The following is a 25,843-nucleotide window of genomic DNA, read 5'->3' on the forward strand; positions in this document are numbered from 1 at the left end:
GATTTTATTTACATAAACAAGTTACCAGACAGCATAAACATATCCAGTGCCAGAAGCAATTATGCTAAAAGTTACATAGACTGTGGAGATGAAAACTAACAGATGTGGCTGTCTCATTCCCATTGATCTTCAGAATCGACAACTTCAAAAAGTTCTGACCTCAGCTTGAGTGAACACCCCGAAGTTAAAAGGCTTATCTAAAATTCCTGGGCCAAATCCGAAATCCTTCCTGAATAGCTTTTATTCAGGTAAAACTCCTTCAGTGGGACTGAGTTAAAACTACTGAGTTAAGGATTTGGCCTTTTGAGATCACAGAACTAGGTTGTAAAAAGAACAGGAGTACTTGTGGCATCTTAGAGCCTAACAAATTTATTTGAACATAAGCTTTCGTGGGCTACAGCCCACTTCATCGGATGCATGTAGGTTGTAACGGTTCCAAGAACAGTCTTCATGGTATTGCAGCTTAATCATATTAAACAAAGGGCCCACATACTGGCTTTGATCCCATGCAGCGCTGGTGTTATACATATAAGGACAAGGTAAAATGTGACGGGTGGGATGGGAAGCACAAGGGAATCTGATTTTACATTGAGAGCAGTCGTACAGAGCCAAGTTATCCCTGCCTAGTAGCAGGAATAATTCTGCTATATTAACAAATAGGAATCACACTTAAACTCCATATCCTCACAGATGCACCCATTCCCTATCCATGCTCCATTCCTTTTTGCCCCGTATGCTAGCAAATAAGGCAGTGGCCACACAAGGGGGTTGCATTAGTATCACTCGGTATGGAGGATGATACCTAGTGCTTAGTCTTTCTTGCCCTCCGATATAGCTAGCTTCCATTCACGTTTGCACTGGCGTACAATAACCTTGCACAACCTGCAATGCCCCATGAACAGACTTTTGAGATCAATGCCATGACTTCAAATGATTTTATATTGGGCAAGACCACAAAGCATCCAGTCATCTGCCCACCCGACTAGTATCCGGAAATGCTTATGAACTGGAGCATGAAACATTCTGTAATGTCAGGCACCCATCAGAGAGGCCGAGGATATATGTACTTCTGCACTCTATCAGAGACTGAGATATCAGGTGCTGTTCTCCAGGAGATCTTACCCATACAATCCTGCAGATACAATGAAGCTCATATAAATGAATAGCTGATAAGGGAATAAAGCTGTTCTGTTCTTCACATTTATATTAATGGTATACACAGGGTAAGACTTAGCATACCTTAATGAACTAAAACAAAAGCAAGAGATGAATTGTTTGCCAGTGCTTTGCTGATTGCTATAAATATGCACGCATTTTCTACGACATTACGTTTGTTTAATCAGGTGGTATAGCTAATAACTCCTAGTAAGCAGAAAAATTAAAGCACAGATCAAAACGTTTTTTAATCAAAAGTCTACTTAACTCTAACTCCTTCTGGATGAGTCAGCCCAGATGTTCAGACTCCATTCTGTTCGTCACGGCTCCAGAAGTCGTTCCATGTGCTGAAAAGATACAGAAATAATGGCTGAAATGTGAAATACATAAATCTGTGCCAATGTAAGGCTAAGAGTAAAGCTTGATTCTTTGTTTTTGAGAAATTAAGTGGAATCAGCTCTGCCAAGCCAGGCTGACTCTTATGATCACATGGGATGTGCTCAGCCTATTCAGACATGGAGAAATAACATGTGACTTCTCCCATGTGATCTAACCTAACAAACCAAATTCAGATGTGAAATACAGAACAAACAGCAGCCTCCAAAAATATTCAGATAAACCGGGGCGGGGGGGATCTCCAAAAGTTCCTATGGACTGTTCAAAGTCAAGGACAAAATGTGACTATATTGCTATTAGTTTGGGGAAGCAATTTGAAATCTAACCAAGGAGGATTGGAAGTACTTTTGTGGTTCAAGCTGTGTAGCTCTAAAGATAATAAAATCAATAAGATTGCAGCCACAAGGAAGAATAGATATGCTTAAATAATGAATGATTCCATGAAACCAAATGAAAAGCTCCTGATTTCACCTGCATTACAGCCTTTGATCAATATAGGGAAAACTCTAATTTAGGATTACATCTTGTCCAGTGATTAACTCTGTGGTAGAATCTGGCTACCCTCCAGAAGAGAAGTACTATAGGCACCATGTAAAAACAACCAACAAGTGATGAAGAGCTACTTCTATACCAATTTCAGTGATGGACAGTCTGTAAGGATAAGAGCAGTAATAAAAATCTCATTAACAATGATGAAAGGACAGTGATATTTGAGTTATGTAAAGTCCTATCAGGGAAGCATGGGGGAATATTAATTAGCATTATTCAGTGTGCAGGTGTTCCTATTTCTTTCATCCTAACGAGATCTACTCAGTGGCTTGTCCTCCCTGACATTGAAAAAGCTTTTGTTTGTTCTTGGAGGAGGGTGGAAGGAGGCAGGGAATGGGGGGAATGCATATGTTGTTATAGCAGTTTTTTCATGGCTCTCCACTACAGATATAATTGTCATACCCACCCTATCGAAAAACCCAAATAAACAAAATAATAATTTCCCTGGGATTAGGAGGTGGAAGTCCCAGGGGGGTTGGTTGTTTGTTGTACAAAAAAAAAAAAAAAAAAGCTGTGTGGCTTTCATTTCAGGATTGGGGCCTTAGTTTGGATTTAAAGGTGAAAATTAATGTAGGTAAAGGGAGAAAATCTAGGTCACTGAATTATATCAGTTGCATTGATATATGCCACCTGATATCTACTTAATTATAAATTATTTGGGGCAGGGATTGTCTTTTTGTTCTGTATTTTCACAGCACCTATCACAGAGGGGTCCTGGTCCATGACTGGGGCTCCTAGATACTACCTCGGTGTAGATAATGCTTTTATTCTATGAAATATGAATTCTACACTAGAATGGATGTATTGGTTCCAAAGAACTGGACCAGTTGCATTGGCAGTAACTTCTTCCCCAAAAATCTCAGGGCATTAGCTGCTGGCTCTCCACCGGCTACTCCTTGGTCTTTGAGTTCCTTCATAGGCCTCAGTCAAACTCATTATTAGTCCCACTGGGATTCCTTGACCAGCACAGCCTGCTTTCCAGAAGGTCCTTTCCTGAAGGTCTCAGTTCAGTTCTTTTTCCTTGATAGCTTCCCCAAACTCCTCCAGGTCCTGGCAGCTTCACTGAAACTCTTGTTTCCTTTCCTTGATACATCCCACAATACCCTTCTTTGTCCACACACTGCTCCAGCAAGTCATTCTTTTTCTCTTCCATGTCATTTTTTGAGGGGAGTGGGGAGGTCTCACTTCCAATTGGATAATAATTTGGGCAGCAAGAAACAGCTCTTTCCAATTGCTTCTCTCAGTGTCAAATTTTGGAAATGTTTTTGCAAATAGTTATCAGGTTGCACAAAGCTATATTGTGTGCAACCAGGAATAACATTTTAATAACTTACCAGACAACTTAGTGCAAATGATTCAAAATGATCTCATTCAATCTGATTTTATTGTGGATATCAAGCTGAGAAAAGGCAAGTAATTGTAGGACAGCCTGAATTCTGGCGTTTGAGAACTATTGCACCTGTTACATTTTTGTAATGTTTCTCTAATAAGAAAATGTTCTTCTCGATGTGTGCCATGAATGCTGTGCCATCGACAAATATATTCTCTTAGTCTAGGAGTCATTAGCAGGCCACCCCCATATCAGAGAAGATTTTTTTTTGCCACTGCAGTTCTTAAAGTAATTCTGCTTGAATCATGCTTTCCTTCAAACCAGCTCATTTGTCTCATTTGCCTGTTATTTCTTTCTTGTCTCCTAGACTATGAGCTCCTCAGGATAGAATCATAGAACCATAGGGTTAGAAGGGACCACAAGGGTCATCTAGTCTAACGCCCTGCCAACAATGCAGGGTAGAGATTGTTATTTACTATATGACTGTTTTGTACTATATGATTGGGGCCCCAACCTGTATCTGTCTCTGTCATCTAGACTGTAAACTCCTTGGGGGCTGGGAATGGCTTTATTTTCATGTCTTGGCTTTCTAAGCATTGTCTGTGCTTTACACATAATCAGATGTTGCATTGTACCATGGCCATAAACCAACTGACAACGTGGCCGTCTATGAAATCACCGTAGCAAATGGGAATAGAAGTCACTCTGAACTCCAAAAAGAACACATCACTTGACTTGGGTTACAAACTCCCATGACCCATGTAGGAGACCTTAAAGGGCTTGTGACATATTGAGGTCAGGGTTCAAGATGTCATACCCTCTTGTCTGTTAGACACTGGAAACAGGAACTGGGCTACTTGGATTCCATCCACTAAAAGGTATACACAAAAGCCAGTATATGGCAGTATGAAAGTACAGGTTTAGTTTGCCATGTATCAAAGAAAGAAATTAGTTGTTCATCATTAACATAGGATTGGAAGTGAGTTCCTGGGTCATTGACACCAGTCCCTTGATATCTAAGGCAATCCTGTCATATAATCATATAACAGAAATGAAGACAAAGTAAACCCTCTGCAACGACACTGCAGTACGTGACTCTGGTTTATTGACCTTCCGTTAACTCCCATTGCCTTTTAACTGAAGTTCAGTGAATTTCCCTGGAATTATATTGGATGAGAATGCTTGTCAGACCAGCTAGCTGTAAATGGGTATGTCTTTGTTGCACTCCGGGGTTGGAAACTTTGCCTGTTCAAGGCCCATGGGTTGGATTCCCTGTTTACACACAACCAGGGTTTGGAAAAGTCTTCCTGTGGATTTAGAGGCCTTTGCATAAACAGATTTTCCTTGAATCATTTGTGAGCACTGAATTAGGAAGCTCAGGGGGCAGGAGGTTTCATTCAAAGGAAGAGCCCTCTTTCTGACATAGCGGGTTACAATTTGCAGCATAAGTTCTGCATCTGCAATGAGGATGCTCACATCCTCCTTTATAGCTGATCTCAAAACATTCTCATGTTTCCAGGCAAATGTTTCTAGGGTTGGCAGCCAGAAACTGAGCGGGAACATGCCTTGGCTGCCCTCAGCAAAAACTGGGGCTCGGATTTGTGTCCAGTGAAAGCTTTGAGAGGAGAAAAGTGGCGCAGTTGCATGTTGGCTATGTAATTAAACACACAAGCATTTCAGGGGTATAAGTGCATATCTCCCTAAGGGGTACATAATCTGAATATGGGATATGCATGAACGTTTGTAAACCATAGATTTTCTCTTACAGGTGCTGGTTTGGAAAGGAACCAGGGAAGTACATAGACTACATATATCAAGGCCCAGTGATTCTCGTTCTTCTGGTAAGACCATGCGTGAAATGATCTTATAGGCACCTGCTGTCTTCCAGGTGTAATTAACTAAAACAAAACAACCGGTGAACAAAACCTGGGGAAATGATCTGAGGGTTTCAGGAGAGAGCTCTGAAGGCAGGTGCGTTAGGTAACATGTTGTGTGAGCTGGCACCTGACTGGTTAATGAAGAGCCCAGTGTAGTGTTAACAGGCTAACTTGTTGCTGTCTTACAGCGCTTCCTACCTGCAGACCTTTAGCTGCTGCTAGCCTTGGTTTACGCAGCAGCTGGTGCAAACAGGGTTGAGTCCTGCCTGACAAACATAGAACAATCTCTCTTCCCCTCCTCCACATACGCATGGGGCTAGGTGGCACTGGATGGGAAGGGGGCACAGCCAGGATAACAGTGATGTGCAGTTTCATCACATCCCGGCTACACCTCCTGGGGTGGGGATTCTGCAGAGCCCTCGATGGCCTGGGACAGAATTCCGCTTTATGCACAGGGAGCCTGGATGGTTCCAAGAGATGCAGCTGGCACCTGTGCCAGCCAGGATGAATCTAGCCCCTCGTTTGTGTCCATCAGTTAATTACTGAGTTCTTGCATCTTCAAGCTGGTGGCAGTCGTGTCTGTAATGAACCTATCCCCCCGGGAGCTGCAATAAGCACTTAGAACGATATGACTGGTCACGCGTGTGAGCCGTGTGCTGCTTAAGCCACACTGCAGTGTAGGTGATGAAGGTCAGTATATTGCTGTTAAGATTGGAGGGTATGTCTACGCTCCAGTCATAGGTGTGATTGCAGCTCGGTTAGACGTACCTGAGCTAGCTTTGATCTAGCTAGTTCGGGTACCAATAGCAGTGAAGTCTCAGCAGGGGCTGTTTCAGCATGGGTTAGCTGCCAGAGTAACTACCCCGGGTCCAAGCAGGCTTGTACAGCCAATGCTAAACTTCATGCTGCCATGGCTTCACTGCTGCCTGTACCTGAACTAGCTAGGTTTAAGCTCACTTGACCTGCAGTCACCCGCCTTACTTCCTTGATTACAGTGTGGACGTTCCATGAGGGGCAAAGAATATCAGAAATTCTCTCCAGTATTCTCTGGGCACCCATCAACAAGTTTTTATACTAAATAAAGTATCAATTAATCTCCCTGAAACGAATTCCTCTAATTCAGCTGGCTGTCCATGTCCTTATCAGGTTTCCTCATATTATTTATACAAACAGTGTACACATTATATTTCCCACTTAGTTGTAACTGCGATATCAACACACTTCAGACACATTGGGCCGGAGTTTCTAAAGAGCGCATCTTTAGAGCTGCTCCGAAATTTTTAGTTTAAACGTTTTTTAACCAAAAATGCTGGGTTTGTTGAAATTGAAACTTTCAAAATTGTGACCATTTAGACAACATTTTGTTTTAAAAAACTGAAATGAAACACGTCAATAATGTGAAAAGCATCCAATTTTAGTGTTTTCAGAATGGACCTTTTCGATTTTTTGTTTTGAAACAAAATTCGTTGTTTTATATAAAAAGTCAAGTTTTGTTAAAAAGTCAAAATTAAGAACTAAATGTTTTAGTTTTTATTAAAAAAAATGTTTGGGTTGACACCACACCAAAGTAAGTTTTTCAGAATTTTGTCATGTGGGAAATAATGAAACTTTTGGTTTTGTTCCATCCTGGGATGGAAAAAAAAGTCAAAATTGCAGCATTTCCTGCCAAGGTCTCTCAGCTCCCATTGGGACACTGAAAAAAAGCAGCTAAGTTCTTTTGGGAAATGACCCTTTTTTAAAAACAAAGTTCTCCCTCCCCCTCCATGCTGTTGGCATTATTGACATTTTTGATTTCTCATGACTTTTGTGTGTGTTTTAATATAAGTGTTTATCAACATTTGTACTTACCAAAACTCTCGTTTTTGTTAAATGGAAAATGTGCACACTTAGCAGAAGTTGCTGCAAGTGCTCAGTGCCCGGAAGTTCTCACTGCAATACTTGTGGCCATATTTTCCCATCCAATATACCAAGCTCTGCTGAAAATCTGGCCATAGATGTCACAATGGGAGCTGCTAACTGACTAGCAGTTTTCAGAACTTTTTCCAAATGTTCACATTTTTCCTTTACTGGAAAACAGCTTTTTGGTTAATGAACAAGTTTGATTAAAAATTTCTATTGGAAAAATAACACCCAAAATCACAAAAACTTGACAGACTTCCATACAGTAGAGCCCCCATTTCATGAACTGATAGAGGAGTTCAATTTTATGAATTTCTCAGTGTTATGAACATCTCAAAATTATGGTAGATGCGGAGCTTAAGTTGCTGTATGGTGCACTGCGTTGCTTTCTTCTTGTCCTGCAGACCAGTGCAAAGCCATTTCCAATGCATGGAAGGCATTGGAATATGAAGGGATGTCAATTTGTTGTTCACTGACCCCTCACTTTCACTATGATATTTATTTTTACTATTTTTTCATTCATAAGACGGGTGTTCGTAACATTGCGCTTCTCCTGTAATGTCACTTTTTTTTGCAAATTATTTCCATTTAGAGAAAAGTCGATTTTCCAACAACAACAAAAAGCTTTTTGTTAACCTTCTCTAATTAGTATCTTTCTGGCAATGCAGAATAAGCTAATGTGTCTTTGTAGCTGAAGCATGGCACTGGACAAAGTGTCTTAAACTGGGACCCTGCAAACAAATGAGACTGATACCTTTTATTATCTTTACTTTTACAGCATTTGTAAACGCTCAGATGGGTCATGATCCTGCAGCTGACTTTGTGCAGACGCACATCTTGGCCTGTGCAGAGCCCCTCTGAAGTTTGTCCACATGTAGTCAATTGTAGGATCAACGCCTTGGGCTTGTGACAATTAGAAGATTGACACCTCTTGTCTCCATCCTCTATATAAAATATACTTACTTGCCATTCATAAAGCACTCTGAGATCTTCTGATGAAAGCAACTACATAAGTGCAATCTATTTTGTTGCTGTTGCGTATGTTTTGTTTAATAGCCTTTGGCAAGTACAAAGTGGATAATTATAAAATGGCAGACACGTAATAGGAAGTTTAAAATTGAGTTTTCAGCTGGTGGTTAAGCAATTAGATCATTAGTTATTCCACTGCATTTGCAGGCATCTCATCAAGTGATGACTAAAGCTCACAAGTGTTGTGTCTTTTGTTTGTTTGTTTTTTAGATAAGGGAGTGCAGTAGATCTCATATACTTGGACTTCAATTAAGCATCTGACACAGTAGCACATGGGATGTTATTAGTTAAATTCGGGAAGATGGGGGTCAGTACAAGAACTGTAAGGTGGATAAGGAGCTGGCTAAAGGGAAGATGGCAACGGGTTGTGCTGAAAGGTGAATTGTTGGACTGGAGGGAGGTTATAAGTGAAGTTGACGGATCAGTCTTGAGACCAATGTTGTTCAATATTTTTATTAACAACCTTGGCACAAAAAGTAGGAGTATTGCTGATGATACCATGGTGGGAAGTATCATCAATACAGAGGAAGATGGGAATGTTCTACAGGAAGATCTGGATGGCCTTGGAGATTGAACGGTTTCAGAGTAGCAGCCGTGTTAGTCTGTATCCGCAAAAAGAAGAACAGGAGTACTTGTGGCACCTTAGAGACTAACAAATTTATTAGAGCATAAGCTTTCGTGGACTACAGCCCACTTCTATGCATCCGAAGAAGTGGGCTGTAGTCCACGAAAGCTTATGCTCTAATAAATTTGTTAGTCTCTAAGGTGCCACAAGTACTCCTGTTCTTCTTTTTTTGGAGATTGAAGTGACAGAAACTGGATGAAATTCAATAGCCCGAAGTCCAAAGTCATGCATTTAGGGTTTAATAATAAAAATTTCTGCTACAAGGTGGAGGCTTATCGGTTGAAAGTCACAGAGGAGGAAACAGACCGGGGTGTGTGGACTGATCACAAGATGACTATGAGCCACTAATGTAGTGTGGCTGTGAAAAAGGCAAATGCAATCCTAGAATGTATCAGGCAAGAAGAGAGAGAGAAGTATTAATGCCATTGTATACCTCACCGGTAAGACCTCATTTGGAATGTTGTGTAACATTCTGGTCACCCGTGTTCAAGAAAGATGAATTCACAGTGGAAAAGGTTCAGAGAAGAACTACTAGGATGGCCAGAGGAATGGAGGGCCTATTTTATGAGAGGAGCCTGGAAAGCTTGGCTTGTTTAGGGGGGGTGAAGAGCTAGTTAAGCTAAAAGACAATATTGGCACAAAAACAAATGCGACAAACTAGCTATGAACAAATTCAGGCTGGAAACTGGAAGGTTTCTAACCAGCAGAGGAGTGAGGTTCTGGAACAGCCTTCCGAATAGGAGTTGTGGGGGGCAAACAACTTAATTAATTTTGAGAGAGCTGGACAAATTCATGGGTGCGATTGTATGACAGGGTTGCTTGTGGTGGTAGGGGGAGGGCTCAACAACCCTGTGATTCTTTTAAGGTTTATCTTATGTTCCTAAAAGCTCATGCTTCAGGATTTTAGCTGGCCACCTGCAGGGGTCAGGGGATTTCCCCCTCCCCCCACATGTATTCTTTTTCTTGTTTTGTTTTTAATCTCCTTTCTCTGAAGCATGGGAGATGGCCACAGCTGGAGATGAGACACTGGGTGAGGTAGGCTGGAGCTCTGAGATGGTACTTCGCTGGCTGGTTCTTGCTCACATGTTCAGGGTCTAACTGATCACCATATGTGGGGTCAGGAAGAAATTTTCTCCCAGGTCAGACTGACAGTGACCCTGGGGTTGGTTGGTTGATTTGTTTTTGTGCCTTCCTCTGCAGTATGTGGGTCACTTGCCAGGATTATCTGGGTATAGCTCACTTAATTATTTCTCTGCCATTGCAGTGGCTTTGGGCACTGGTGCACCTTGGTCCCTCCTATTCCCTGCCTGTAGCACATAATAGTCTAGTCTCCTGTGGGCTGTGATACTTTGGTCTAATTTAGGTTGGTGGGTTTAGTGTGCAGATGTGAGTGGTGGTGGTGGCCTGTGACATACAGAAGGTCAGACTAAACTATCTGGTGGTTCCTTCTGGCCTTACACTCTGGCTCAATCTTAATTGAGTACAAACCTCTCCAACACCATGGATTTTTATACTATCTCCCTGGTGCTTTTTGGTGCAATTATATGCTTGATATAAAAACAAATCAGTAAGTGTTTGCGAGGCAGGGTGGTCGTGTGGATAGCACACTGCTCTGGGAGTCTGGAGACCTAAGTTCCTACCTCTTTTGCTGATTTTAGTGCAAGTCCCTTCATCTCTTTGTGACTTAGTTTCTTCTTCTGTGATGAAGCTTGCCCTCCTTCATAAATTGTTTTGCGGTCGACAGAGGAAAAGTGACGTTAAAGAATTAAATATATTATTATGATTTAACGTTACATTTCTGACTTTTCCATGATCATTCGATTGATCATGAGCAAGTTTCTCACCTACATACGTTGCACCCTTCTGCAAACATGAAACCTGGGATGGGCAAGTAGAGCACAAAATAGCAAGTTCTTCTACAAGGAGGTTTCCTTGTGGGTGCTCCACTTTAGGTGAATCTGCGCCCCTGCTCTTGTAATTGGACATTTTTAGTAGCAGTGCCTCATGGTTTGCACATGCGCTGTGTCATCTCAGGCGGTTACATAGCACTGTGCGACCAACCCTCCCTCAGTTCCTTCTCTACCGCCCTCAGCTTGAACGGAGTAATTGGCAGCACCTCTGAGCTTTATCTTTAGTCTAGCTTTAACTTTAGAGTACTCGTTAGTTAATAGTGAACTACCCTATCTCTTCCCCATTTATCTATTTCTTTAAAAAAAATTCTTATGAATTTAAGTTTCAGTTATTCGGATACCCCTTAGTGCAGTATAGTTACCCTTCCCCATGGGAGAAACCCTATTCTAAGGGGCATGCCTGGCTCCCTGGGTTTTAAACGTTGCCTCACTTGCTGGTCACCACTCCCAGTTTCTGAGAGGCATTCACAGTGTTTCCACTACCTTGGCGAGACGCACACACCAAAAGTACTCCCACTGCCACAATCTGAAGACCCGTGCCAGGAAAGCAAGGGGCCTACAGCTAAAACGCCTCATGGTGGAGAAGTCTCTGAGCCCAGTGTCCAACCCAGGATCACGAACCCCTCCTGGACAACGGTCTCCAATGGTGGCGTCTGACAGAGGTTCCCCACCACTCTCTGAGGAAGGAGCACTCCTCCAAAACGGTTACAAAGAAACAGGCTCTGACCTCCCCTTCTTGGGAACCTGTCAAAAAGAGATGTTCCCCGACCTGTCAGACCCCATCAGTACCGACTACACTGAGAGTGCCCACCTCTGAAGTAGCAAGACCATCCAGTATCATGGGTACCATGCGAGCCAAAGCCCGTAAGTGGGCTGGCTTGGAAAAAGGCACAAAAGGGAAACCTACCATCCATGCTTCGGTAGTGCCTGAGCCGCTCAAACATGCAGCAGCGATAAGCTTGGCAGCGCTACAATCTATGGCGCCACCCTTCTGCCTTTATAGCGCATTGCACACGACCCTCGGCACCAACAACCACGGTAAAGGCACCGGTACCACCAACAACACCCTCCTCAGTATCGACACTCTCGGTACCGCAGCAATTTCTCCAACTTAAAGACTTTTTGTCTCCTTGACACCGGAATCTCCACTCCCCTGTACTGACCTCACTCCAGTACCATGCCAACTTACCACATCATCCAGATCAGCTCATCCTTTATCCAACGACAAGGAGGAGGAGGATGAAGGAGAAATCTACTCCTCCCATCACTTCTCACCTATCCACACAACTACCAGACCAGGTCCACTAAACCAACATGAATGCCACCCCAGACCTAAAACTCAAGGATGGCACTGACACCCATGGATGCTGTCACACACGCCATTCCCACAGTGACCTTATTGGGACCCATGGGCAGCATACCACCAACACTATCCTAAGTTTCCCAGTCCACATAAGGAGAGGTCGAGACATTCTCCATCGTCCTCTGTACCTGGACCCTCTGAACCTCCAGAAGAGGCAGTCGAGGAACTGGAGGAGACTTGGGATCAGGAAGTCGCCCCAGCTGCCAATTTTTCATCCTCTTCTCCGGATGAAGCTATCATGCCCGCACCACCCACTGGAGATTCCACTGGAAGAGGTTGTGGAGTCTTAGCATAAGTTGTTGGACATCCTCCAGACTTCAATCTCTTCCAAGATTGCCCTCCCAATAAATGAGGCCCTTATGGACTGACTAAAGACCCCCTGGCAGACCCCAGCAACAATTCTGCCCACCTGCAAAAGAGTGGATAAAAAATACTATGTCCCTTCCAAGGGGATGGAATTTCTATTTTCAGATCCACCCGATATGACAAGGACTGGAAGAGATTGGACCTTTTTGGTCATAAAGCTTATTCTTCAGCAACCCTACAGTTCAGGATTGCACAATATGAAGAATTTATGGCCAAATACAATCATTCCAATTTCTCAAAAATCTCTGACTTTATTGAACACATACCTGAGGACAAAAAAGAACAATTTAAAGCTTTATATCCAAGGGTCAACTCCTAGCTCGCACAGCTTTACAAGCTTCATTGGACGCCGCAGACATGGCAGCATGCTCCCTTGCCACAGCCATGGTAATGTGAGAAGCTTCCTGGCTCCACCTCTCGGGTTTCCCCAAAGACATACAATCAACTGTCGAGGACCTCCTGTTCGAAGGCCTCAAGTTGTTTGCAGCCAATACGTATGAGTCCCTTCACACATTGATGGACTCCAGGGCGACTCTGGGATCCTTGGGCATATACACGCCTACACAAAAGAAAAAACAGGGGAAGGATTATTCGATGCAAAGATCTAGATCTGTGCCTTACACCCAACCTCATAGGCAATATGACCCACAAAGGCAGAGGCAGAGACCTGCAAGACGGTGACCTCTCCTTTCTCAGCCCTCGACATCTCAACAGTCTCCCTCTAAACAACAAGGTCGAGACCAGACACATCTCCCACTTTTTCTATTGCTGGACCCATCTGGCACCATCCATCCATTCGGAGACCGTCTGACTCCATTCCACCCAGTGTGGCAAAACATCACATCAGACAAATGAGTATTAGAAATCATCAAGATTGACTATTCCATCCAATTTACCTCCATCCCTCTTCAGGGACCCTTTTCATGAACACCTACTGTGACAGGAGGTAAACCGTCTCATACACCTAGGCGCTGCAGAACCAGTACCAACACAACACAAAGGGAAGCATTTCTACTCCCGTTATATTCTAACCCAGAAAAAAACGGAAGATGGAGGCCCATTCTTGACTTAAGAAGACTCAACAAATTTGTGAAGACTCAGCGATTCAGGATGATTACTCTAACAATGATAATTCCAGCCCTAGAACAAGGGGACTGGTTCTCTGCCCTCAACCTCCAGGATACATATTTCCACCTGATACATCCCTCACACAGGAGGTTTCTCAGATTTGTTCTGGGAACAGATCATCACTAGTACAAAGTACTCACTTTCGGCTTATATACGGCTCCACGGGTATTCTCAAAAGTCCTTGTGGTTGTGGCAGCTCACCTCCACAGATGAGCAGTCATAATAGTCCCCTATCTGGATGGTTGCTTACTCAAAGCCTCAACTCGAGAAGAGGCACTTGAAGCTACCCAAAAGACAGAACAAAAATCACCTATGCAGAGACTAGAGTTCATCAGGCCTACCTTAACCCTTTGGAAGCTACAGCCTCTCTGCCCCAGCACAGATTCACCACCCTTGGCAACCTAATCGCTATAATGCAAGCCAGCCCACAGACATCGGTCAGGACCTGCCTCCAACTATTAGGCCATATGTCAGCACGACATTTCTCAAGCATGCCAAACTACACATGCAATGCCTGCAAGGGTGGCTCAGGAGAGTATATATTCCACACAGACCTGTTTACCACCCGAATCTGGCAAGACTTAACCTGAAGGCATGGCTACTCCATGGTTCCAAGATAATAAAATGACCTGTTCAAAGGAGGTAAGGGACATTTTTTTTAAACAGCAGAAGATCTACTTCACAGTATACCTATCTCTGCAAATGGAAGAGATTCCATACATGGTACCAGAATAGGCAAACAATAGCAACTACCTCTCTTTTATCAATGGTATTGGATTACATACTGGAACTCAAGAAACCTGGTTTCTCAATGAGCTCGATCAGAGTACACCTCGTGGCAATCATGGCGTTCCACCATGAAGTGGACAAGTTCTCAATCTTCGCCCACCCTACCACTAAATGCTTCCTCAAAAGTCTTTGTAACCTTTACCCTGAAATAAGAGCCCCTTATTTCCAACATAGGACCTCACTCTGGTGCTGTGATGCCTTATGGGGGCGCCTTTTGAACAACTAGAGAAGTGTTCACTTCTCCACCTTTTGATGAAGGTGGCCTTCCTCATCACTATCACATCCACCCCACAAGTAGGAGAGCAGGGGGCCCTCATGGCAAATCCCCCATACACAATATTTTTCAAAAACAAAGTTACCCTATGACCACACCCCAAGTTCCTACCTAAAATAGTTCCATCATTCCACTTGAATCAACACATCCATCTACTATCATTCTTCCAAATCCTCACAGGAACAAGCAAGAAACAATATTTCATACCCTGGACATCCGAAGGGTGCTAGCGTTTGACATTGAAAGGACAGAGTCTTTCAGAAAGTCACCAAAGTTATTTCTTTCCATCACAGAACAATCTAAGGGAGACGCCGCATCCAGACAAAGGCTGTCAAAATGGATCTCCAGCTGCATTGACTTTTGCTATTGCCATCAATAGCTACAACCCCCACCAGGGACCCACAGAGCTCCACCAGAGCTCTCTCTACATCGATAGCTTTCCTCAACAATGTGCCCATTGTGGACATCTGCAGAGCAGCAACTTGGGCGTCAATCCATATGTTCACACAGCACTATGCCATAGAGCAGCACTCGACATCACACGCTGTACTGGGACTTGTGGTTTTATCGTCTGCCATGACTGCAACTCCAAAACCCCTCCCTTCCACTGAGGGGCACTGCTCTACCGTCACCTAAAGTGGAGCACCCACAGGGACATCCCTTGAAGAAGAAGAGAAGGTCACTCACCATGTGCAGTAACTGCAGTTCTTCAAGATGGCTGTCCCTGTGGGTGCTCCAATACCCTCCATCCTCCCCTCTATTTCGGAGGGTTTTTTGCACCATAGACTCTGTGGTAAAGAAGGAACCAATGAGGGATTGGTCGCACAGCGCTATGTAACCGCCAGAGGCAGTGTGAGATGGGAACAGCACATGTGTGACCCAAACTGGCACAGCTACTACAAATTTGCCGTTTACAAGCTCAGGAGTGCAGATTCACCTAAAGTGGAGCACCCACAGGGACAACCATCTTACAGAACCTCAGTTACTGCACAGGGTGAGTGATCTTGTGCTGGTCGATAAGCCCCACGCTTAGTTAAAACCTATTGATGCTTCATGGGGAAACTTCAGGAAAACATCCTCTCTAGAACGAAGGATGCCAAAGGCTTGGAAGCAGATTCTCTTCTTCATCCTTTGCAGCACACTTATGGTACACAAGAGTCAAAAAGCAGGCAGATCCCCACCCCTCAGGATTCCCTTAGCTTGGGAGACCCTCCAACTGATGTAGAATGGGCATAGCTGAGCCCTACCCCACTGTGGTCTACAGACTTCTTCAGGGTAAACGGTAAGAGTAAGTGGCATGCTGGGGATCTGGATGGTGCATGGTTGGCATAGAACTGGCCCCAGGATGTGTGAGCGGTAACCCGCTCTTTGGAGCCCCGCAGACAGTGGTCTCAGTGGAGAACCTAGCTCTGTCCTTTTCTCTTTTTCATTTAATTTTGCATTAAACCAGCCTCTCCGTTGCCTAGCAGTTCAGCAGTTGCCACGACTGTTTCCTCACCTGAAATCAGGAGAGTTAATTGCTGTGTTAATTATGAAGATACCGCAAACAGATTATTGTGTGTGCAGGAGAGTAAAAACTCTCTCAGCAGGAGGGGATAAACTCTCAATAACACAGAGCCTATTTTCTTGCAAATGTTCTTAGCCAAACAAATCAAGAGAATAGATATATGTTGCCAAGAAAGTCAGCAGAAATGATCTCTCAGTAAACCATTTAACACAAGGCAGAGGTAGTTCCTAAGCTGACTTGCTTGTGACTCTACAGTGGTGAGTCCTATTTAGAAATCAGTAGTTAGGTTTGCCAGACTATATGGTATTTTCATTTTGTACAGCATCACGTTGAGGCCTGAATCGTGGGTCTGTTATGGCCCCTTTACGCTGTATGTCAGTGGTCCCCAACCTTTTTCGTCCGGCTGGCACCAGACGATGAGCCACAGAGGACCGCGGCGGCGGACAAGCATCTGCCGAAATGCCGCCAACAAGCGGCAACGTCAATAGGTGTCACCGCCAAAATGCCGCCGACAAGCAGCAGCATCCAGAAGCGGCATTTCGGCGGCGACGCCTCTGGATGACGCTGCTTGTCAGCGGCATTTCGGCGGATGCTCGTCCGCCGGCCAGTACGCGGGCACCATGGCACCCATGGGCACCACGTTGGGGACCCCTGCTGGATGTAAATAGGGTGATTACCTGTCCCTTATTTTAAGGGACTATCCCTTATTTCATTGGGGTGACCACCCGTTCCTTATTTTAAGGGATGTCCCTTGACCATTTAAACATTAAATCGAAGCTTATAAGAATTGCTTTGTATACTTGAGGGTAGTACAAATGTACACTTGAGAGAAAAAATACATGATATGCTAAGAGGAACGGTATTTCCCTAAAATGTCGCTTACAATAAATGGTTGTCTCTTGTTTTTCATGTGGTTTTCCCTGAACTCCATCCAACAAAGGTGGTCACCCTAAGTGCCAAAGGGCTATAAATTGACTGTGGAATGCCTTGTGAGACATAGAGTGAGTGGAATAGCCCCTCACATCCCTCAGCATGTTGGGGGCATAGCCAGGGAAGTGGAGATACAGCTAGACTGCCTACTTTTGTTGCCATAATAGTCCCTTGGTGGCCATTGCAGCTGGCTGAAATTTAGAACAGCCCTGAGACTACTCTAAACTGGGCCAGAGGCCAGCCTGGCCACCATACAGACCATAAATCTGGGGAGCGCCATGCTAGATAGAGCTCAGGTATTCCTTCAAATTGGGCCCTTCTCATTGGCCTGCATTAGGGCTCTAATTAAGACCCAGGTGAATACAACAGTAATTACGTTGTATAGCTCAGAAAGTTTGATACATTTTAGGAAATTAGGTGAGAAAAACTCACCATCTTTGTTAATTACATACGAGGCCACAGCTGCACCTTTGTTTGGTCGAGAGATGAGGGCGCGTTGTCTTGGAACTTAAAATATATTTCTTAACACTCTTGCTAAATTAGTCCTCTGATTGCATAGTTGTGGTTTTTGTTTCTGAGTCTGCCTCATAAAATGCATACCCATTAATTGTGCTAAAGCAACGAAATATACCGTCATTATATGATGTATATTGAAGTCAATTCAAGCGAATCACAGGCCAAACGTCATTTATCACTGCACCTTTAAAACGACATTATGAGAAGTGCTGGACTGACAGCACTGAAGAATGAAGTCCTCCATCTAAGTGGGTGCTGTACAGGTAATGGTAGGACAAGCTTCCTCACCAGTGTGCCAGAGTGCCTTTGCCCTGATACAGATAAGGATGAAAGCATGGCTCAGTCTCCATGCCTATTCAGTCTTGTCTTTGTGTGTGATGTGGATGCCTGGCCCCCTAAAAAGGGAAGAAAGACCACAATAAAGTTGTGCACACACCACCATTAACCTGTGTAACAGCTTTCAGTCATTACTGATGAGAGGTGGATTTGAACCAATGATGAGTTAAAGACTTTGGGTAAAATGTTCCTATGTGACTTAAAAGCCGAAGAGCTTGTCTATATGGGGAAATTTGCCAGCAGAACTATACCAGTATAATTATACTGCTATTATTGTATTGGTGTCAAATCACATAAACTGTACCGGGAAAATGCACTCTTATTCCCAAAGAAGAGTGTCCAAATGAGGTGTTACACTGGTATAACTATAATGCTATGATTATACTGGTACAGTCCTGCTGGTAAATTTCCGTGTAGATAAGCCCTAAAACCCATTTTCAAAAGAGATGTAGGCACTTAGGCTCCTAAGAGCATGTCTACACTACAGCTACTACACCAGCACCGCTATGGCACTGCAGCAATGCTACTGCATGGAGACGCTTCTGACATCAATGGAAGGGGCTTTTCTGTTGATGTAGCTCATCCATCTCTGAGAGGCAGTAGCTAGATCTACCGAAGAATTCGAGCCGCATCTACGTTGGGGCTAAGGTCAACCTAATTATAGCACTTGGTGCAAAATTTTTCACAGCCCCGTGTGATGTAGCTAGATCCATCTAATTTTTAAGTGTAGCCCAAACCAAGGTCATGTTGAAAGTCAATGGGACTTAGGCTCCTAATTCACATTGGGTACGTCTACACTGCAATAAAAGACCAGCTGCATGGTCAGCTGACTCGGGCTCATGGACTGTGGGGTTAAAATTTGCTGTGTAGACATTCAGACTTGGGTTGCAGCCTGGCCTCTAGGACCCTGTGAGGTGGGAGGATCTCAAAGACCAGGCTCCAACCTAAGCCTGAGCATCTACTCTGCAAGTTTTAGTCCTGCAGCCCAAACCCTGTGAGCCCGATTCCATTGACCTCGACGTTGAGACTTGGTGCCGGCGTTTTTTTGGCTGCAGTATAGACACAGTCTTAGGCATTCTGAAATTCTTTTACCCTTTGGACCTGATTCACCGTTGTCCTGCACCATGTGCAATCAATCACACCAGTACAAAATGAATGCAAAGGGGGTGTGCAAATGGCTACCATTCTGATTTTGGATTCACCTTTACTGGTGTAAATAACTGCAGGGCAATAGAGAACAAAGTCATCTGAGTCTTGTTCCCGAGACAATGATGTTTGATTCTTGAGTCTCAAGGCACTATGGTGCTGACTGGTGCATGAATCATGATTGTTTAACTGCTTTCTTTGTGGTTTTGGAAGCAATAGAAATGTTTTCATCAATTAAAAATTGGAAGATGGGATCCAGATTACTCTTTGCCAGCTGCTTTCTGTTTGGATCTCAGCGCCAAAGGAACCCATGAATATAAAATGCATAGCCTGTATCCTGTTCCCCGTAGCCTATCTCTTTATCTAGTAAATTACGAGAGAGAAATTGTAATTCATCATATTTTATATTTCTTTTTTGTCCCTTGATGCATCCCAGTCCTGGCAAAATACCAAAAGATGCAGCCCTGCAAACGTGTTTGATACTCTGAAATTCAATTTCTTGTGGTGCTGTAAAATAGGGTTCTGCTAAATGTTTTCAGTTGGAATGTGTAGTACTAATCCCATTATTGCTGCTCGGACTAGCCTAGTCTGGTTTTAATCTAATGTCTCTGTCTGGGGTGGGGGATAGCACAGGAGGCGAAGGGTTGAGAGTCCATGCCAACGCATCAAATTTCAACATGAATTTCCTGAGAAATCATAAGACTTTATTTGATATAGTGTCTTCCACCCAATCCATCTCAGAGGCGAGCCATCAAAAGGTTACAAGAATATTGTAAATCACGCATGGTTAACCATCAGTAAATGAGCAGCAGATTCAATTGATTCAGCATCTGATGGTATTAACTAACTCCTGGACCTGGATTTGAATCACTCTGCAATATTTCTGGGAGCTAAGAGTTTGTTAACTTTCGGTATTTTAAACCACTAGACCTCAGAGCTCCCCTGCTGATTGGTTAATAACATTTAGACTGTTCAAAACGTGCTTTAGCTTTAACAGATTTTTTTTTTGATTGAGAATTAAGCAATTTCCTGGCCTGTGCATTTTGGACCTAATTGAAAATAATTCACAGGGATAAATTCACTACCAGTGTAAGTAGGTAGGGAGACCCGGGTTCTAGTCTCAGCTATGCCACTAATCATCTGTTTGGCTTTGGGCAAGTTACTTCACTGTTATGTGCCTCAGTTTCCCCATTTGTAAAATGGGGTTAATGCTACAGACTTTCTTTTGTAAAGTGCTCTGAGATCTATGGATGCCCAGCACTAGAGATGAGCTAAGTGTTATTACAATTATGGAGGCAGGCAATGTGGAATTTGACCCTTGTTCTCCAGGGTTTGCTTGAGATAATTTAAATCCATTTTCAAGTGGTCTTAATGACTTACGGCTCTGCTATCAATTCCTGTGTGCCATCTCACTTTGTCATAACATAAGAAGACAAGAGCAACGTTAAATAGACTGTTTAATCGATGTACAGAGCGGTGTAGCAAATCCTCCATCATTTGGCATCTTTAAATTGAGCAGCGCAGATGTCTTTCTAAAAGAGACACTGTAGCTCAACCCCAAGTTACTGGCTTTGTTCAGGAATCACTGAGTGAAATTCTGTGGTTTGTTACGCAGGTCAGACAAGATCATAATGGTCCTTTCTGGCCACAATCTATAACATTTCAGCACTGTGAAAAATAGTGATCCAATGAGCTTATTTCTCTACTAGTTTTTAGGGTTAGTACAGCACTGTTTAACGGAGATCCCAAATAGGTCAGTGTTTGTAGGAGAGAGCACAAAATACAATGAAACCTCTTAGATTAATCAGGCCGGATAAACCCTGACTGAAGATAGAGCTAAAGCCAGGTAAGCAAAGCAGAGCTTTATTTATTGCCCCACCAATAAATCTCACCAAAAAGCCTGATGCTATTTTAGTACTTTCTGTCTGATCCTGGATGGAATCAGGAAGTGAATTTAAAAAAAAATTTCAGAACCTCCAAAAGTTTTAGTTCAATGATGATTCTAAAACTGGACAAAGGTTCTAGGAGGGAATGGGGTAGTTGTTTTAAATAACCTGGTTCTCCCATTCCCTATTGCCAGAGATACTGAAGAAGGAGTCACCAACTGACTTCCAGAAAGGGATGCTCCCATGTAGACAAGAATCTGCATCATATAATCCTTCAACTGGAGTTTCCTAAATTAGTTCTTGGTAGGATGCTTGTTCACTTCTCCTGTAGATGGTTCTGAACAACACAACACCTCACTGCTGGCATTCTGATCAGACCCATCCTATTCATATTCCAGAGATCTTGCTGTTCTAGAGCCTGCATTTTATAGGTCCCCCTCTGTTTTAGATGTAGCGTCTATGCCAAGTACAAATGGCTGGGCCGCCCAGAGGATTCAGGGGGCCTGGGGTCTTGCCGCCGAAGACCCGGCACTTCGGCGGCAGGTCCCGGGGCGGAAGGATCCCCCGCCGCGGGTCTTCAGGGCACTTTAGCGGCGGGTACCGGAGTGGAAGGACCCCCCGCCGCCGAATTGCCGCTGAAGACCCGGAGCGGAAGAAGCTCCGGGGGCCCGGGCCCCATGAGACTTTTCCGGGGCCCCCGGAGCGAGTGAAGGACCCCGCTCCAGGGACCCCGAAAAACTCTCGTGGGGGCCCCTGCAGGGCCTGGGGCAACTTGCCCCACTTGCCCCCCCCCCCCCCCCTTCTGGGCGGCCCTGACAAATAGAATCATCAAGTAGAATAGTGAGTCAGAGCTGACAAGTTCTGTACTTTAAAGTCTGGTCACAGCTGCTCCACTGGCAGAACAAGGGGCAGCATTAGCCAGGTCTAAGAGAATGTCTTCACTGCACACTAACGCTGGTTCTTACCCCAACTCCCTATAGCACCCACACAGAAAAACCTCTGAGACGTGTTTGGAGGTGCTCTAAGCCAAGCTAGCTGATCCAGCAAGGAGTATAGGTTAGAACCTGGCCTCCAGTTTAACTCAGGCTGGAGGACACAGGCAAAAAATCCTCAAGTGCTGATAGTCATCTAATCCCTTCCCACAATTCCTCCCAAAGGACAGACAAGTTCAAATGCAACTGACACAATTGTCTGATAAAGAATCCTAGAGAGTCTCAGCACAAAGAACCCTGGGATATGCCCCAAGCGACCATCGGTAAGTGCAGAAATGGTGAGCACGGTGGGGCCCTGCTGGGGCGATGCTCACACCTGGGCTAGGCTAACCAGAGTGCTCAGCCCCAGGTGCCGATCACTCAGGTTACCTGTGCAGTGAAGACATGCCTTAAATGTGAATTTCCCCCCAAGGATTGTTCCTAAGGCTCTCAGGCAGAGTTTTGATTCTAACTCAAAGGGAAGAGTGCCACCTACTGGACCATAAGTAACACTTCCTTAAGCATCTGCTCTGCAGTAGGTGTTCCATGGATGTCTCATAGGGTATGTCTACCTTCCAATTGGACACTCGCAGCTGGTCTGTGCCAGATGACTCAGGCTTGCAGGTTTTGGGTACAGGGGCTGTTTAATTACAGTGTAGAGGTTCAGGCTTGGGCTGCGAGGTGGGAGGGTCCCAGAACTCGGGCTTCAGCCATAGCCTAAATGTCTACACTGCAATTAAACAGCCCTATAGCCCGAGCCCTACGGGGTGTCTGATGGCAATGTAGACATGCCCTTAGTCTAACACTGACCTGGCTTAGAGCTGCTTTGCTTGTGAAAGCATTGGGTCACCACACCAGGTGGTACAGCTGTCTGGTCAAATGGCGTTGGATAAAATAACAACCAAACCTCATAGCAAACCAGTTTGAAGACTGAAAACGTTTGGTTAGATTTCCTTTCTGTACCTCACCCAGCAGTAGCAAAAGTTCTTCTGCCAGAGTTAGAACTCAGTGACTATACACCTGTACAGCTCCATTGCTTTCTGGCTTCAGTGACACCTGAGTAGCCCCCTTGACTTCATTGTGGTTGCACAGGGATCGTTGACTGGCTCTGTCATTGGAACTGAATTCCATTGATGGTGTATGAGCTAGACTAGAATCCAGCTCTCTTCTTTAACCACCCAGAGATTTCAGTGAAGACTACCATGTAGGGAGAGCTGGCTGGGAAGTGGTTTTCAAATCCTGTGAGTTATTCATTTTCAAATGATACCTCACAAGGTGTATTTTGTACAAATATTATTACAATAGAGTGTGGGGTATGAATACAGGGGTGCTTTCGGTCACATCTAGGTGCATACCACATACCCTGCAGAACCAATAACAGTAAAGAGTTGTGCATGCTTACTTTAGTCACTATGGTAAGCAAATATGATTCTGAGCACAAGTCTATTAAAGTGGAAGGTGCCCTCTTTGTACAGTCTCATTTCCTAATAAAACCATGGTGCAAAATCTGTTACCTGCCTAGGCCATCACTATTAATGCATGGGGGGGGGGGGTTGTGGATGTATATTAAGGGTTGATAACAACAGAGGGGCCAGTACATGCTTAATGGCAAATTCTCCCCTACAAAAATATTGGTCTTCGTCCCACCCCACTGTCTGCATAGAAGTCAGTTGCATTATGTATTTTAAGGCTTTGCAATTCTTGAACGAAAAGCATTACCAAGCTACAATGTAGTATATTAACTAATGGTAATTTTTGTATTAACTTTTGTACAGACGTGTCACTGCTCCGAATGGATTGTGCAGTGCCTCTGAAGTCTCCTGTTTATATATTTTATAGGCAGAACACTATCAAAAAGAAATTTGTAATCTACTGCATTTCTGTCACCACCTGCATGTTATAAAGCATTGGTGTGAGTTGTTCCCTTTCCATTAATGTGCATTAAGGGCTCAGCTCAGTTACCAGCCTACCTCTTTGTTGAGTCTTGAATAGAGGCAGACAAGCAAAATGAAAAACTAAAGAAAAATATTGATTCGGGACACTGCTGATGGGTGATGCGCTACTAATGTAATATCAGTAATGTTTTTGGGGATTCAGCAGTTCATATGTAAGTAATGCACCAGAATAAACCCTGAGATAACAGCAGATATGTGTGGGATGGAGGTAAATTTAGCTCTAAAGTGAGGGACAGTTGAATGGATCCAAACTCTGTCACAAATCTCAAACCCAAAGACTCAGAGGCTGAACAGGTTTGGTTAACTTTCCCCTACACGTTCTTCTCATGTCTCTGGGATTTGTGGTTAGGCCCAGGGCTGGAAGTGCTGAAATATCGCAAATAAGTGGTTCTTTTGGGATGTTCTTTCACTGCTTGAGACTAAGAAGCACTGGAGGGACCAAGTAGGAAATACGGTATAGCTGTGAATAATGGGATGAAATGAAGAGGATGAAAATTTAGGCTGAATAGCTGGAAGAGATGGTGTCTGTTACATCGTGGAAACATCTGATCTGAGATTGTTTTTGCCCAATGAAGCTGACCATGGGGGGGTCTGATAAGTCCCTGTTTAAGCAATGGCGTGACCCAGGCAGGTGCTGGGCATGCTGTCCCACCCCCAGTTTGACAGATGCACCTCCGGCCCAATCTGAAGCATCCCTGCCATTCCAGTCCAGCATTTCTCATGGTCAGAGACAAGTGTATATGTTCGGAAGCCTAGAATAAAAGTTTGGGAGGATAAATGATGGTTTGTTCCATTTATTCTATCCCCAGTACCAGTGAAATTTTCCACTATATTCTCCAGAAATTGATCTAATCCATTTTTAAATAATTTAAGCATTGGGGCTTGTTTCCCTAGGGAGATGATTCCACATCCTGCTAGAAGCCAAAAGGAGTCACTCTGATGCATGTAAGCTTTGAAAGGGGCACTCTTGTAATGAAAGAGCTCCATCTAATAATAATGTCAAAGCAATGTGGCAGGGCAATTAAAACGGGAATTAAGAAGCTGGCAGAATATTAGTTCAGTGAGGTCAAGATGACAGTATATAATGAGATGACTGCTTTGCATTCAGCTTGGGTTACTAAATCACAGGGTGGATTTTACTGCGTTTTATAAAATGGCAAAGCGGCAAATGGATTAATATTTAAATTTGATGCAAATGAAGAGATAGCAAGTATAGGGAGTTTTTTATTAGATACATTATACAAATTATAGATGGGAAAAGATGTGTTTGAGGGCATCTAGTCAATGTGGCTGCCAGGATTGGATTGGCAGGGGGCAGGCAAGATGCTCTCATAGGGAGTTTAAATTCCTAATTTCTCCAGCACGTAAGATAAAAATATGAGGTCTAAGTAGCTAAACTGTATAAAGAGGTGAAGGGAATCAAAAGAAGCCAAACCCTACCATAGACCAGTGGTTCTCAACCAGGGGTACATGTACCCCTGGGGGTATGCAGAGGTCTTTCAGGAGGTACATCAACTCATCTAGATATTTGCTTCATTTTACAACAGGCTACATAAAAAGCACTAGCAAAGTCAGTACAAACTAAAATTTCATACAGACAATGACTTGTTTATCCTGCTCTATATACTATACACTGAAATGTAAGTACAATATTTATATTCCAATAGATTTATAATTATATGGCAAAAATGAGACCATAAGCAATTGTTCAGTACTAGTGCACTGTGACACTTTTGTATTTTTATGTCTGATTTTGTAAGAAAGTAGTTTTCAAGTGAGGTGAAACTTGGGGGTACGCCAGACATATCAGACTCCTGAAAGGGGTACAGAAGTCTGGAACGGTTGAGAGCCACTGCCATAGACAATGCCTTGAAGAAATTCATGCATTTCCCCTACTTTTATACCT

At 43.8% G+C, this 25,843-nt stretch overlaps 1 protein-coding gene across 10 annotated transcripts in view; it reads left to right on the forward strand.

Moving 5' to 3' along the window:
• Window positions 1–25,843, forward strand: part of CRHR2 (corticotropin releasing hormone receptor 2) — a 268,734-nt gene that overhangs the window by 202,288 nt on the left and 40,603 nt on the right. For all 10 annotated transcript variants that reach the window (XM_065582667.1, XM_042859768.2, XM_024100937.3 and 7 more), the window contains one exon: window positions 5,199–5,271. In XM_065582667.1, coding sequence (XP_065438739.1) covers window positions 5,199–5,271 — 73 coding nt within the window. The remainder of the gene's footprint in view (window positions 1–5,198; window positions 5,272–25,843) is intronic.

This window comes from Chrysemys picta, chromosome 2 (genome assembly GCF_011386835.1).
Source record: "Chrysemys picta bellii isolate R12L10 chromosome 2, ASM1138683v2, whole genome shotgun sequence".
Classification (NCBI taxonomy): domain Eukaryota; kingdom Metazoa; phylum Chordata; order Testudines; family Emydidae; genus Chrysemys; species Chrysemys picta.